Source organism: Aulonocara stuartgranti (assembly GCF_965226115.1).
Source record: "Aulonocara stuartgranti genome assembly, chromosome: 3".
Lineage (NCBI taxonomy): Eukaryota > Metazoa > Chordata > Actinopteri > Cichliformes > Cichlidae > Aulonocara > Aulonocara stuartgranti.
In genome coordinates, this window is record NC_138941.1 from 65,533,783 (window position 1) to 65,547,588 (window position 13,806).

At 41.8% G+C, this 13,806-nt stretch overlaps 1 protein-coding gene and 1 long non-coding RNA gene across 3 annotated transcripts in view; both read right to left on the minus strand.

The window, feature by feature from the left end:
- The window catches only part of LOC309694439 (matrix remodeling-associated protein 8-like), a 209,255-nt gene extending 201,754 nt beyond the window's left edge, over positions 1-7,501 (minus strand). The window contains exons 1-2 of one of the 2 annotated variants that reach the window (XM_082514530.1): positions 7,238-7,501; positions 5,419-5,760 (exon numbers count right to left, since the gene is read on the minus strand). In XM_082514530.1, the coding sequence (XP_082370656.1) occupies positions 5,419-5,760; positions 7,238-7,310 (415 nt within the window). In that variant the 5' untranslated portion in view covers positions 7,311-7,501. The remainder of the gene's footprint in view (positions 1-5,418; positions 5,761-7,237) is intronic. The other variant, XM_082514531.1, reaches the window with a different exon arrangement.
- Positions 2-3,329, minus strand: LOC309696678. Its single transcript, XR_014273582.1, has 3 exons — positions 3,113-3,329; positions 444-479; positions 2-295 (listed from the first exon to the last, which is right to left on the minus strand). It is a non-coding gene; the product is annotated as an uncharacterized lncRNA (long non-coding RNA).
- Positions 7,502-13,806: the final 6,305 nt, after the last annotated feature.

The window sequence follows — 13,806 nt, forward strand, 5'->3', positions numbered from 1 at the left end:
CATCAACACTAACTCCACACACTCAGCTTACCAGTGACTGTGATAGAGATCATCTTGTTATTTGCTTTATTTTTGGATTCACACCAGTAAAGTCCACTGTCAGATGTTGAAATGGAGCTGATGTTACAGGAAGAACCAGCTGGTGTTCCCCATTCCGTTCCACAAAGAGTGATCATAGTTGTTGTTGTGCTTCTTTTCACAGTCCATCCAGCAGAGCTGTCCTCCTCCTCACAGCTCAGAGACACAAAATCTCCTTTAAAAAACTGAGAGCTGCCGGGACTCACAGTCAGATGAGCTGTGAGGGTTAAAATAACAAAACAAACAAACAAACAAACAAACAAAAAAACTGATATATTTTTGTTAGAACTGCAAAGATGATCCCAGTCAGGTCATATCAGTGAGCATTTCTCAGGTTTAAACTGTGACAGAAGAAGGTTACTGACCTTGGTTTGTTGTGCAGCTCAGCACTGAGATCAGAACTAAAGAGAAATGACACTCAGGTTGATTTGAGGTGAACATAAAGAACAACTCCACACAAACAGCTGACACACACACAAACTCTTATCTCCGATATATGTGCTCATTTTCAGCTAAAGCTAAAAAAATCCAAAACAAAACAAAAAGGAAAAACAGCAGATCAATTTGGACTTCATGCACTTCTACTCTAATATGTATCTCAAAAAACAGCTTGTAGTACAATCTACAGGGTGGGCCATTTATATGGATACACCGTAACATGGGAATGGTTGGTGATATTAAAGTCCTGTTTGTGGCACATTAGTATATGTGAGGGGACAAACTCCTCAAGATGGGTGGTGACTATGGTGGCCATTCAGAAGTCGGCCATCTTGGATACAACTTTTGTTTTTTCAATAGGAAGAGGGCCATGTGACACATCAAACTTATTGGTAATGTCACGTCACATTCTGGGTGGTAACCTGCATGTGCGGCCATATTGGAGGCACTCGGAGGTAAACACTGCAATGGATCAATGTCCGAAACCACAGAAAAGCTCCTCAAAATGCGTTATAGATGCAAAGGTATACAGTGAAGGACTTGGTCCACAGGTAAGGGCACGATATTTGGAAAAGTTAGGTTTTATTGGTGTGCAGATCCAAATGAGTTGGCTCCTTCATCTTGGATCAATGACGAGCCGGGGAGTCTTCCGTCTATTGCGTATCTTGATATCAACTACCTGGTTTTCTCGCCCAGAAGACAGCAGACCTTAAATCTTATAAAAGTTTGGAGGCCTATAACCAGATGGTGTGTGGATGGGTGAGGGAGATGCAGTATCAAGTCATCAGCGACAGATGTGTTGTGAATGCCAAAGTAAGTAACGCAATAACATCTTTAATCAGTCAAACCTTAACTGTATGATATCATCCCTTACCAAAAAGTAGCATACTTCGAGTATATTTTATTAAGTATGCTTAAGTATAGGAAAGAAATGAGTGGAACAAATTCAGATGTTGTCCAGATTTTTGCCTGGTTTAGCTTCGCTAATCACAACCGCCTCTTTTCCTCTGATAACTTTCGGCATTATTCTCCATGATTTGTAATAACTTTTGGCTGTCTATAAAACTGCACATATTTTTCACGGTCTAACCGATTGGTACAGCCAAAAACATGGCAATAATTCACCATTTCCTTTCGTTCGACGTTTGGAATCTGTTTGAGTGCACGCGCTTTGTTTACCTCCAGTAGCTCCAATATGGCGACTTCCGGTTTGATGACACACCATGAAAACGCACTATCCGGTTGTTCAGTCTGACGTCACTAGCCGTGTCTGGGTCTAAACTCCGCTGCAGGTCCATATATCAAACGATCACTATGGCATTACTGAGAGTTGAAAAACTGTCTAAAGTCTTTCATCTTTAATAAAATGATCAGCGTTCTGCTCTACCAGGTGTAACAATTGAGTTTAACATCCAGGCATCCATGAAAACAGAATGTATGACATTTAACGGAGTTAGAAGTTAGCAGGGAGTTAGCTTGCTAGCTTCTATCTAAATACAATATAGCATGTCCTGACTGCGGGGTTTTGGAAACAAATTAAAACGTACAGCTCTGCTATCACTTCCAGTATGAATGAAGACAGAAAACTAAACAGCAGTGACGTTTGTAGGGTTACTGAAGTTGGGCTAGCTGGTATATAATGATGTGCTACGTGACCGCTAGCGACACAGCTATGTTAGCATAATATAAACAAGCTAACTTTTTTTCCACTCGATAAAAGTTAACGTGAGTGTTCTCGGTGGTCAGAAACAAATGTAATCGCATGGCAGGATGCTGTAAAAGGACCAAACTTCAGCCAGGAGAACAACTGAGATAATCCATCCACAATACGAGGTTAGTCATTCATATACTGCTGCATGGGCTGGGCTGTAGTTACATCCTAAGGTTTTAAAAACTGAGCTTAAATAAATGATTAGCGGTAATAAAAGCCGAGGGAGGTCAGCAGTGATCACTGACTGTTTTAGGAGCTTTTTGAGATCAAATAGAAGAAAATACATAACATTAAACATGTTAACAACACAAAAGCCATATTAAACGCAGACTACTTTAGACCCGGAAGTAGGATTCGTTGCGTCATCACTGAACAACCGGATAGCTGTTGACCGCTATTAAAGGTAAAGGCTAAGTTTTCACCCACTAGAGGGTGCTAACGTACCTCGTCATGTTTAGGCAGCGATGCAATAATTTACAAGTTCCACTGTTAAATGTTATGTAAGTTCAAGATAATTAATTTGTGATTAATGAATAAGGCAAAGGTGTGTTAAAGGTAACACACTGATTTACTAATGGTCTTACGGGGTGTTCCCATACACAGCTGTTTAATAAAAGTATTGTGAACCATCAGTTTGAGAGACCATCTTTTCAACCGGGGATGCTACACACGTATCTAAACAGCATCTCCTAAAAATGATCATTGAAATAATAAACATTTCACTAAACTTTTAGTATATGCAAAACATCCATTACTTTTAAATAACCCTGTAAAGTCATGTGTCCACTGTGCAGCTGTGTTGATATAATGAGTGAATGATTTGAGCTTTTCACTGCCTGCTGTGTTTCCTCAACTCCTGAGCAAAGATAAAGAGTCAGTTCAGACCTGCAGTTGGTCCTCGTGGTGTTTTGAACTTGAATTCAGCCTGATTTGTTTTTCATGTCTTCTCCTCCATCATCAGTTATCAGGAGAGCAGACAGTCAAAGTACAAGAATTCAAACAAACACAGAGATTCTACTTACAGAGCAGACACAGCACAGATGTTTCCTTCATCGTCCTTCTCACTCATTTGAGCTTTTTTTCATTTCTGTCACTGACACCAAGTAAACCCCGCCCTCTTCCTCTGAGCACCTGCTTTTCTACTGGTTCAAATACAGTGGATAATTAAATTCTTATAAAAATGCAAGATATAAACTATAAACATGTATCTTTTAATGCAATGAGCTTGCTGAGACATCTGGCAATTCACACAGATGGAAAGAAAACTCAAGTCAAATGTCCTCTGCTCTCAGTGATCTGTAGTTTGGTTGATGAACAAATCCATGTCCATGTAGTGGACGTCCCCCTCAGTGAGAGAGGCAGATATGATGTGAAACACAGGAATCAAACCAGGGACGCTGCTGTTATGGAGCTGAACTGGAACCATTCAGACACTGAGGCCCTCTGAACACATTTTAATTACAGCTGTGCAGAGACACACTGATGACTGACTGGAACACTATGATTCACATTTTACATTAACACCATCCTCACACATGGTTCATATATGGCCACTAGAGGGAGATGTTGGACTTTAAACACTAACATGGATACAAGCAGATCATTATTGTTTCCATACTCAAAAATACATTTTAACAGCGACGGTCCACAATATCAGATGAGTTTTTACAAGTGACATGATAACCTCCAGAGAAGCTGAATGATTTAATGTGGTAATTATGTTACCATAATTACCACATTAAATTATCATTTAATGTGGTAATGGTTTAATTTGTAAACATGACTAAATTGGCATGTTTTTGATTATTTCTCATTTCTAATATTTTTAAGTGGCAAGGTTGTACCTGTCAGTGATGTTTGTTTTCTCAAGACTGATTAAAATTCAGATTATTCTATTTCAGTTTTTCTTTAGTTATGATTTTATTTTATTTTTTTAATTCTAAGCACCAAACACTGTAAACAAATTAGAGTAAAAAAATAAGAACATTAAAAAGCATAAAATAATACAAAACAACATTTAAGATATAGACTGAATTACAATGAGCACAAGTATCACCATCATCTTTTTTAATAAAGTCTTTAAAGCAACCACAGCTGGCGCAAAGTGCCGTGGATCGGAACTAAATAATAAAAATAACATTTGATTTAATTGAAAGCAAATAAAAGAAAAATAAAATAATTAATTAAATAACACATTTAAATACAAGAGACACTAAGTCTCACTGTGGTCAAAAGCTAAAGGCGTGTTTTAATAGTGGACAGAGATGGGACCTCTCTAAATTCAGGAGCCACGATAGAGAAGGCCCTGCCCCCTCTGAGCTTCCTCCCGGATCTCGGTACTCCAACTAAGCAAGTAAGAGACCAACATGGTGTGTAGGGATGAAGAAGCTCAGAGAGGTAAGGTGGGGTAAGATTGGGAAAACATTTAAAAACAAACATACACATTTTAAAAGAAACAGGCACATATCAACACAGCAACACATGTTCAGTCATTAAAATACAATTTGTATTCACAGTTAAGACTTTAAAACACTGTAAAAAGAAACCCAATAAACAGATAAAAATGCATATTGGGTTGGGCGGTGAATCAGGAACTTCAGCTATAATTTCATTAACATTAACAATAAAATGCATATTAGAAGTAAATATATTGACAAATCCAGACATGTGCAAATACATGTAAGCAGTGCTTAAAAAATGTAATGAATAAAAGCTGCCTAGCTTTTCTTTAAAATGAGAAAACTCTAATAAATATTTAGTAACAATTGCAAGAGACTCAGTTCACAGTTAAGAAGCTCTGAGACATTTTAAATATGCTGCTGTTCAACAGGAAGGACGTGTGAATCCTATTTGTGGGGTTTTCTTCTGTAGATCAGAAAACTGACCACAATAAAGACAGTGGAACCAAGTAGACAAAGTATCAGTGGGACAAATCTGCCTCCTCCTGTCTGACCTGCAGGTGAGAAACAGGTGTGAGGTGTCAGCTGTCAGGTAGGTGATGAGTGAAGAACAGAACAGAATCCATTTCCTCTTCAAACTGCTGTCAGACATTATCTACTGCACTCTGATCACATCACTCAGACCAGCTGCTTTCTACAAAGTCTCATCAACAACATCTTTAGAAACAAACATCAACAACCAGGAAGCAGCTTCACCTCTGATCACACACACACTCAACTCTACTCACTCACCTGGAGGAACAACATGAAGGTTGATGTTGTTGATGGATTCCCACGAGCGTGTTTCTCTCATGATGATACGACACTTGTATGTTCCAGTGTCGTTAATCATCACATCCTTCACAATCAAAGACACATTTCCATCCTTCATCTGTCTGTCCTGCAGATCCACCCGGTTCTTAAAAGATGGATGCTGCTCATCTGGATCAAACTGCTCGTCTCGGTACGTTAGGACATATTCTTCTCCCAGGTCAGCTCTGCTCCACTCTAAAACAATGATGCGGATGTCCTTGTTTGGAGCTCGACATGGCAGAATGACGTTCTGTCCAGACTTAGATGTTATGTTTTTCTGGTCTGAAAGAGGAAACAACACAAAGCAAAGAGGATGAAGTAAGTGTTCACCTCTACATCAGCCAATCACTGTGAGGATCAGGGACCACTGAGATGTATATGTTTTGATTGGCGTATAAATGGAATATAAAATTTTCCATTCTAGTTTCCCTACTCTATCTCTCCTCTCTTCTACATCATTCTGGAAGAGCTTGAATCCACCTCTGGTGCACCTGGTCTTGCTTCCTTTCCATTTGGTTTGCTGCAGATATATATATCTACTTTCTCTCCATCATATGAACCACCTCTCTCCCGTTACACAGTCCCTACATTAAAGTCCCTGCTCTCACCACCAAACTCCTGCTTTTCCTTCTACCTGCCATCTGGGGGCCTTTGTCTTTTAAAGAGCAAGAGAGAGTGAGAGAGCAGAAACTGAACAAATGGGCAAATGGCAAAGTTAGATGGAAAGAGAAAAAACTGTAAGGGTTTACAAATATACGAAGATAAGATAACCCTTTAATAGTCCCACACATGGGAAATTTGTTAAATAAAAAATGCAAGATAATTTAAAGATATATTTCATGGATGTTTTGTGTGCTTTCCAGTAACACCTTAAAATGCACGGGGACATTCTAAATTGAACACATTGACTGATCTGAATGGTAACAGGATTCAAAGCACTCCAAACATGGCTTGAACAGAACGGCTGCCAATGAAATCTATATCTCCAGCCCTGGAGCAGATGTACCCTGTGTTGAGTCTGCACAATAAGAGGAGGGCTTGCATGAAAACTTTACCTTAAGCTGCCCTCCTATCAGTTTGCTTCTCGTCCAGGTGTATGGAGAGGCAGTGTGATTTTTGACTGCTTGATGATATAGTGGACTGTCTCCAAGTACTTTCAAGTCATTTGTAAATGTCACAACTTCATTTTATCATGTGCCATTTGTTGTGCGCTCGTCTTATTTATATTTCTTGTACAGTAGTCGGTTAAATATCGTTGTAGATGTACAATGGGAATTAAAGTCTATTCTGTTCTATTCTCTGCAGTTAAGTGACTGAATCAATGCTGTGCATGTTTTCCCTCTTATCTGTTTCACTACAAATAATTGTTCAAAATACTTTGGAAAATTCTGAAAAACATGACTGACTGTTAACCTGTAGGTTTAATAACTAAAGGGTTCACCTTAACCTGGAAGAGAAATCTGTGAATTGGTTAATTTAATTTTAATTGTAGGCTCTGCACTTAAAGATTGATCCTAGAATCAATGATAAGTTAGTTAGATGTCAGTACATAAAAGAAAAGAATACAAAGTGGTTTAAATCAAAGGTGTAGTGAAAGGCAAGTGGTGACGCACTCTCCAAGCAACTAATATGCTGTTATACTGATATTAGATTAATCAGAGTTAGAGACAGACGTTTTCAGGGAACACTTTGTCATTTTTTAAATTTCTTACTTATTAATACTTACAGATACAGATACATTTAACAGGTCAAGTCTCACCTGCACGGACCAAAACAAGGAGGCAGAGCCACAGCTGGGTCCAGCTGAGCAGTACAGATGTTCCAGCGGACATTTCAGATGTAATTCTGAGGCGGTGCTACAGACAACTATTCTGTCTCACTACATGTAAGTTTTCACATAGAGCTGAAAGAGACTGAAAGTCCGTCTAGATGCGTCTCCCTCCCTCAGGATTTGACCCCTCATCTGACTTCTGTCACCACCCGGGACAAGCTGCTGACGTCCCTGCTGATCACGTGATTTTAGGCTAGGGTTGAGAAGAGTCTGGGGACACCCCGGATGGTTGATCATCCGACTAAATTGGCACAAAGAATGTATTTCTTTGTGTGGAGGGGCATCCATAGCATTCCAACAGAAAGGCCATTTCCGCTGTCACATTCCCAACATTTTCCAAGTATGAGTACTCTCCGCTTGTTGTATTGATCGGGATTATGTACTTGTTCCGAGGCTGAAAACAAACGTAAAGGTCACCGCCTACTTACTAGTTGGAGGGATGGGAGACTGCAGAATACAAGCAGCAGAAAGTGATGGGAGATTTCCAGTCCACAAAGAGTTTGTGCACTAATATACACACATGCTACGGTATATAATGTCATCCACAATGTCTTAGGCAAAGACACCATTTTTGTAGGTTTCCCTTTGTTGATCTCCGGAGAGTATTGCAAGTCAATCGATAAATATGTGATTAAGATGAAGTCTTTCAACTTTCATTTCGGGTTTTGCATTATATCTGAATTTTGGTAGCATTTTATAATATGGCACGCAGGCTTAGGGTATAATTACCCCTAGAATTAAATGGACTTTAATTTACTGATATTTAATGAATAATATCGCACACTGCTTTGTGTATTTTTCCACAGAACCTAATGGAGGCTTACAGCTGTATAACTATTTCTATTCCATGCGTTGTCTTTTATCTTCTGATTTAAGCACGCTTAAAAACTCTGTTTTAAAGTATCTATATAACGTTATTATATCATGTAACTTTACTTTTATATTTTATTCATTCATTCATTCATTCATGAGTGGAACTGCTCTCAGAGCACTTCACTCTGCAGCACTGACAGTTGTGGTCATCTTATTTTCATCGATCTGTCAGTCACTGCTGGATGAAGTACTCAAACCACCAGTAACATGTCCCAGTCAAAACATCTACATATAAGCTCCTGTTGTCTAAACCACTCTGAATCATCAGTACAAAGCTCATCCACTCTTAGTACAAACCACCCTGTTTACCACCATTCCAATCAAAAGAGAAAAGAGGAGCAAACAGAGGTAATAACTGAGTGATTATGACTGAGTTTGACGCTCACAGATCTGCACAGAGACTTTAAGGAACAAGTCCCTTTCCTCTGCAGATTTCACTCAAGTTCATCTGCAGAGTCCTGAATGCCTCATTTCTACACGAAGACTTTAGTGATTTCTGCTGTTGCACTGAAACAAAGAGTCTCAGTGTGCTGATGACAGTATCTCTATACAGAGTAGAGCTTCTGTTCCATTTCCAGACCTAGTGGTTATGAAATCACAGTCGACTAAAATAAGAACCAGCAATTTGGCGGCTTCAGTTAGCCTTCTGCAGAGCTAACCGAAGCCTCTCTCTCTCTCTCTCTGTCTACATATATATATATATATGCATACATACACATGTATATATACACATACACATGTATATATACACATACACATGTATATATACACATACACATGTATATATAAAAACACCCAGCACGACCCTGCGGGCGGTTTATCCTTCAAGCTCGGGTCCTCTACCAGAGGCCTGGGAGCTTGAGGGTCCTGCGCAGTATCTTAGCTGTTCCCAGGACTGCGCTCTTCTGGACAGAGATCTCCGATGTTGTTCCCGGGATCTGCTGGAGCCACTCGCCTAGCTTGGGAGTCACCGCACCTAGTGCTCCGATTACCACGGGGACCACCGTTACCTTCATCCTCCACATCCTCTCGAGCTCTTCTCTGAGCCCTTGGTATTTCTCCAGCTTCTCGTGTTCCTTCTTCCTGATATTGCTGTCATTCGGAACCGCTACATCGATCACTACGGCCGTCTTCTTCTGTTTGTCTACCACCACTATGTCCGGTTGGTTAGCCACCACCATTTTGTCCGTTTGTATCTGGAAGTCCCACGGGATCTTAGCTCGGTCATTCTCCACCACCCTTGGGGGCATCTCCCATTTTGACCTCGGGACTTCCAGGTTATACTCGGCACAGATGTTCCTGTACACTATGCCGGCCACTTGGTTATGGCGTTCCATGTATGCCTTGCCTGCTAGCATCTTGCGCCCTGCTGTTATGTGCTGGATTGTCTCTGGGGCATCTTTACACAGCCTGCACCTGGGGTCTTGCCTGGTGTGATAGACCCCAGCCTCTATGGATCTTGTACTCAGAGCTTGTTCTTGTGCTGCCATGATTAGTGCCTCTGTGCTGTCTTTCAGTCCAGCTTTGTCCAGCCACTGGTAGGATTTCTGGATATCAGCCACCTCCTCTATCTGCCGGTGGTACATACCGTGCAGGGGCCTGTCCTTCCATGATGGTTCCTCGTCTCCCTCCTCTTTCTTGGGTTTCTGCTGCCTGAGGTATTCACTGAGCACTCGGTCAGGGGCGTGCTGGGTGGTTTTTTTTTTTTTAATATATATATATATATATATATATATATATATGTTTTTCCCTATGTTATTACTGTCCATATGTACATAGCGATGCAGAACTGTACCCCCCCAGCATGTTTACACTGAGTAGGAGATGCTCTGTATCTCATTGTACAACTGTATAGTGACAAGAAAGGCATTCTATTCTATTCTAAAACCCTGCACTCACTTCTTAATTACCTGGAAGCACCTTAAAGACGACCGGTGTTCCAGATCAACTGGCGTTTAGATCAACTGGCGTTGGTCGAACAGATGTGTGGCAGTCTTGCGTTTCAGTAGCTCCTACCGACAAACCAGCAAAAAAACGCCAAATGTGTCATCTGTGACACTTGTGAGGTTATCTCAAACACACTCCGTCAGTCTTGATGCTGTTGAACAACAAAATGTTTAAAAATGTGGCGAGTTTACCTGGTGATATCCTCATGCGCGACGCGATCGCGAAAACAGCAAACAAGTAACACCACGCCGTTGTTGTTCACAGGACAGCAAGAGTAAACGATCGGGAGACCCTTGTCGTCGTTATCGTTCCACTCGCACGGTTTATTTCACCGAATTCAGCGTTTTTGCTCCACAACTAAAGCGAGCAGTTTGCTCTGTGCACTAACATGGAGTCGAGTCAACCAGCGCCACCTCTGGCCAAGTGCCACAGCCTACAGCCAGATCAACTGGTGACACACATCTGCAGCACGTTTGAATTCGTGTCATGCACATTTGTACCTTTCAATTGTGTGTTTGTGCGTCATGCAAATAAACCTTTGAAATGAATGAAATGATATCATGTATTTATTATCAGCCTACATTTGTACAAAATGCCAAATGACATACACATAGTCATACGAATCACCATCCTGATATCAACACTTTTGCCCATAAGAAAAATGTCGTGAACAAATATATGACACACCAATATTTCACCAGTGTTGTAACTCACATGTCGCCAGCATAGTCTGCCTGTGTCTCCCCTCTGCAAACGAACATTTCAGAGTTGGATGTGATATACAGTCTGCATAAGTGTGGTCAATCTCATAACGATCCGTAAGGGGATGGCAGCTACGCTGAATGTACAGCAGTCACACAGTGATCAGCAATAAACAGTCCCCAAAACTTGCATATAATCCCCAATGTGGAGCCCATCTACTGACTACCACATAGCAGCTGGACCAGTCCCCAATGCAGGTCAGTCCACTGCTGCCACCTGTGGCCAAGTACCATAGCCTACCACTAGATTAACTTGTGACACACATCTGCACCTGCTGCTATGATCACATTGAGTAAAGGCTGAGTGGCTGCACTCACAAGTGGTGCATCTAAATCTACCCACAAATATGTTGAAACATGCAATGCCAGCAATGTGGATTGTCAACACTACAAACAATCAGTAAGCAAAGACTACACGGGTCAATTCCTTCTGTGTTCATTCAACACCCGCTACATTTGTAGTCGCCTACTGCAGAGGGGAAGTCGACACACACTGTGTGGTACCACTTCCCACAGAAGGTGCATTCAATCTGCAAGGAAAAGTAGATTGTCAGTGTCATTCAGCTGGAGTCAGGCTCTTGAGTAAAGCAACTAAACATGTTACAGTGTACAGATACTGCATATTTCTGTGCAACAGTCTCATCTGTGCATCACTTGCTGTTTCCATGCGTCCTGTAGGTGCTCTAGTGTCTTTGAAGTGCAGAGGCATGCAGGTCACCTGAACTAGAATTCCACTGTTGGTGCATCAAAGTGACATGTCACCCAGTGATGTTGAAGTAACCCAGTCAAGGTGCGTCCATCTTAGGTATTGATTCTGTCATCCACAGGCACGACATAGCTGGGAAATGTCATCTATAAATACATATGTCACAATGTGGATACACACATAACTGTCACAAATGGAGGTCCAAATGCCGTTTCCCGGGTATACCTGAGTTTTGGAGCAGAGAGAGCGCTAGCTCCAGTCTGAGCCTGGCAACCCCCTCCTCGTCAACAGGGAAAGATATATTGGTCCCCGACAGTATTTGTTCTGCAAGCTGAACATTGTCTACTCATCAGAATCTGTCCATTTAGGTACAATACACCATGAGCATTGTACTAACCTTGCATACAAAGACGCCACAGGATGTTAGGTCCTGCTGTTTTGGATGGGCAACAGTTGAGCATGTCCATTTGCCGATGGCTGGACATTTCCGTCTAACCAGAGCTCTTTCAAATGTTAAAAAAAAGAAAAAACAGATGGGTACAAAAAACAAGAAAAGGAACAGGTACTGAATGTCATCCAGTGCAGCAGCCTTATGTGATCCACATGTACAAGTTAGAAATATGACTGCTGTGGTTAACATTAGCCTGTTGTGCGTACCTTGTCACATCCCTGCACCTATCGAGTTGTGCTTGTGTTGCCCCAAATGGGTCAACAAAGACAGCCCGCATTTCTTTCAGATACATTATCTTGAAAAACAAATGGAGATCATGTTAAACCTAGTAGGTTCACGTCAAATTCTGATGGTTGTGTGGCGTCTTACAATGAGTGTCCAGTGTCTGTTGTCACAGACTGCCCCAGCTGCCACGTCATAATTCAGCAGATCCAGCTACAAAGTGAAGATCGTGGCATTACATCATGAATAGTCGTAAATGAGGATGGTTACATGTCAAAGCCAACTCACCTTCCTGAAACCTTTCATGGACCCCTGCCAAACTGATGTCATGAAATAGGAGTCCATAATCAATACAGCGTGTTGGCGCCCCACCAGTGTCAAATATGCATTTATGATCTAGGGGCACACACGGTACATTGTCATTCCCGTCCAATGAGGTGACCACTCATGTGGAAAACATCTACATACTTCACTTTCCAACTCTTTCCCAGGGGCCAAATCTGCAATGTTCTCCGCAAATAGCTTGTAAGGCCCAATTCTGGACCACAGCACCTTTCCCCTTTCACCAGCCCAGATTCTGGTTATTACTGTGAAGACAACATTGTCAGGAACTTGTCAGACATATCATTTGTACATTGTCTGCTTACTCACCATTTTCGGGGTCACAGCAAGACTGCACCAGTGCTGGCCCCTGGCAGGGTGGCGGTGACAGTGGGGGTGCTGATGGCCCCTGGCAGGGTGGCGGTGACAGTGGGGGTGCTGATGGCCCCTGGCAGGGTGGCGGTGACAGGTTCTTTAGCTTTGCTGGGACCCTCTCCTCAGGCTGGAAGTAGTGCGTCAGTTGGTCAACGTTGACCTTCACAGTCCGCTTGCCCTTCCCTGACACCAAGTCAGCACTTTTGCCTTCCAGCTTCACAATCCTCAAGGGTCCCAGCATATCAGCATCCAGTTTGCCACCTTTTCTCTGTTCCTGCCTCACATTTTTGCGCAAAACCATGTGTCCCACCTGGAAGCCATCCTCCTCTCCCCTTTCTGCTTTCCCCCTGTGGATCTTGTCTTGGGTGGTTTTGACATTTTTGGTTACGTCAGCGTAAACCACCTCCTGGGATTTTAGGCCCTCACACACGTCTTCATTCGAAATGAGTTTAGTGACCATGCCTTCTGTAACCTGCCAAAATACAATGACTGAGTAACTGGATTAGGATTGAGACATCTTCTCTCTTGTACATTACACCATTTTACCTTGTATGCCTTTGGGATCTCCGATGGATACCTTGCCTCTCTGCCGAACATGAGGTAATATGGGCTGTATTTTGTTGTCAGCTGCTTTTTTGTCCTCAGTCCAAACATGGTTGACTGCAGGAATTTGTCCCAGTTCTTGGGCTCGTCACTCACCAGTTTATTGAGGGATCTGAAATGTCAATGCATGAATACAATATACTAAATAGCCATCGTTGTGACATAGTTACAGCACAATATATAAATGACAGTATTGTACCTCTGGATTGTGCCATTTAATCTCTCCACCAAGCCATTG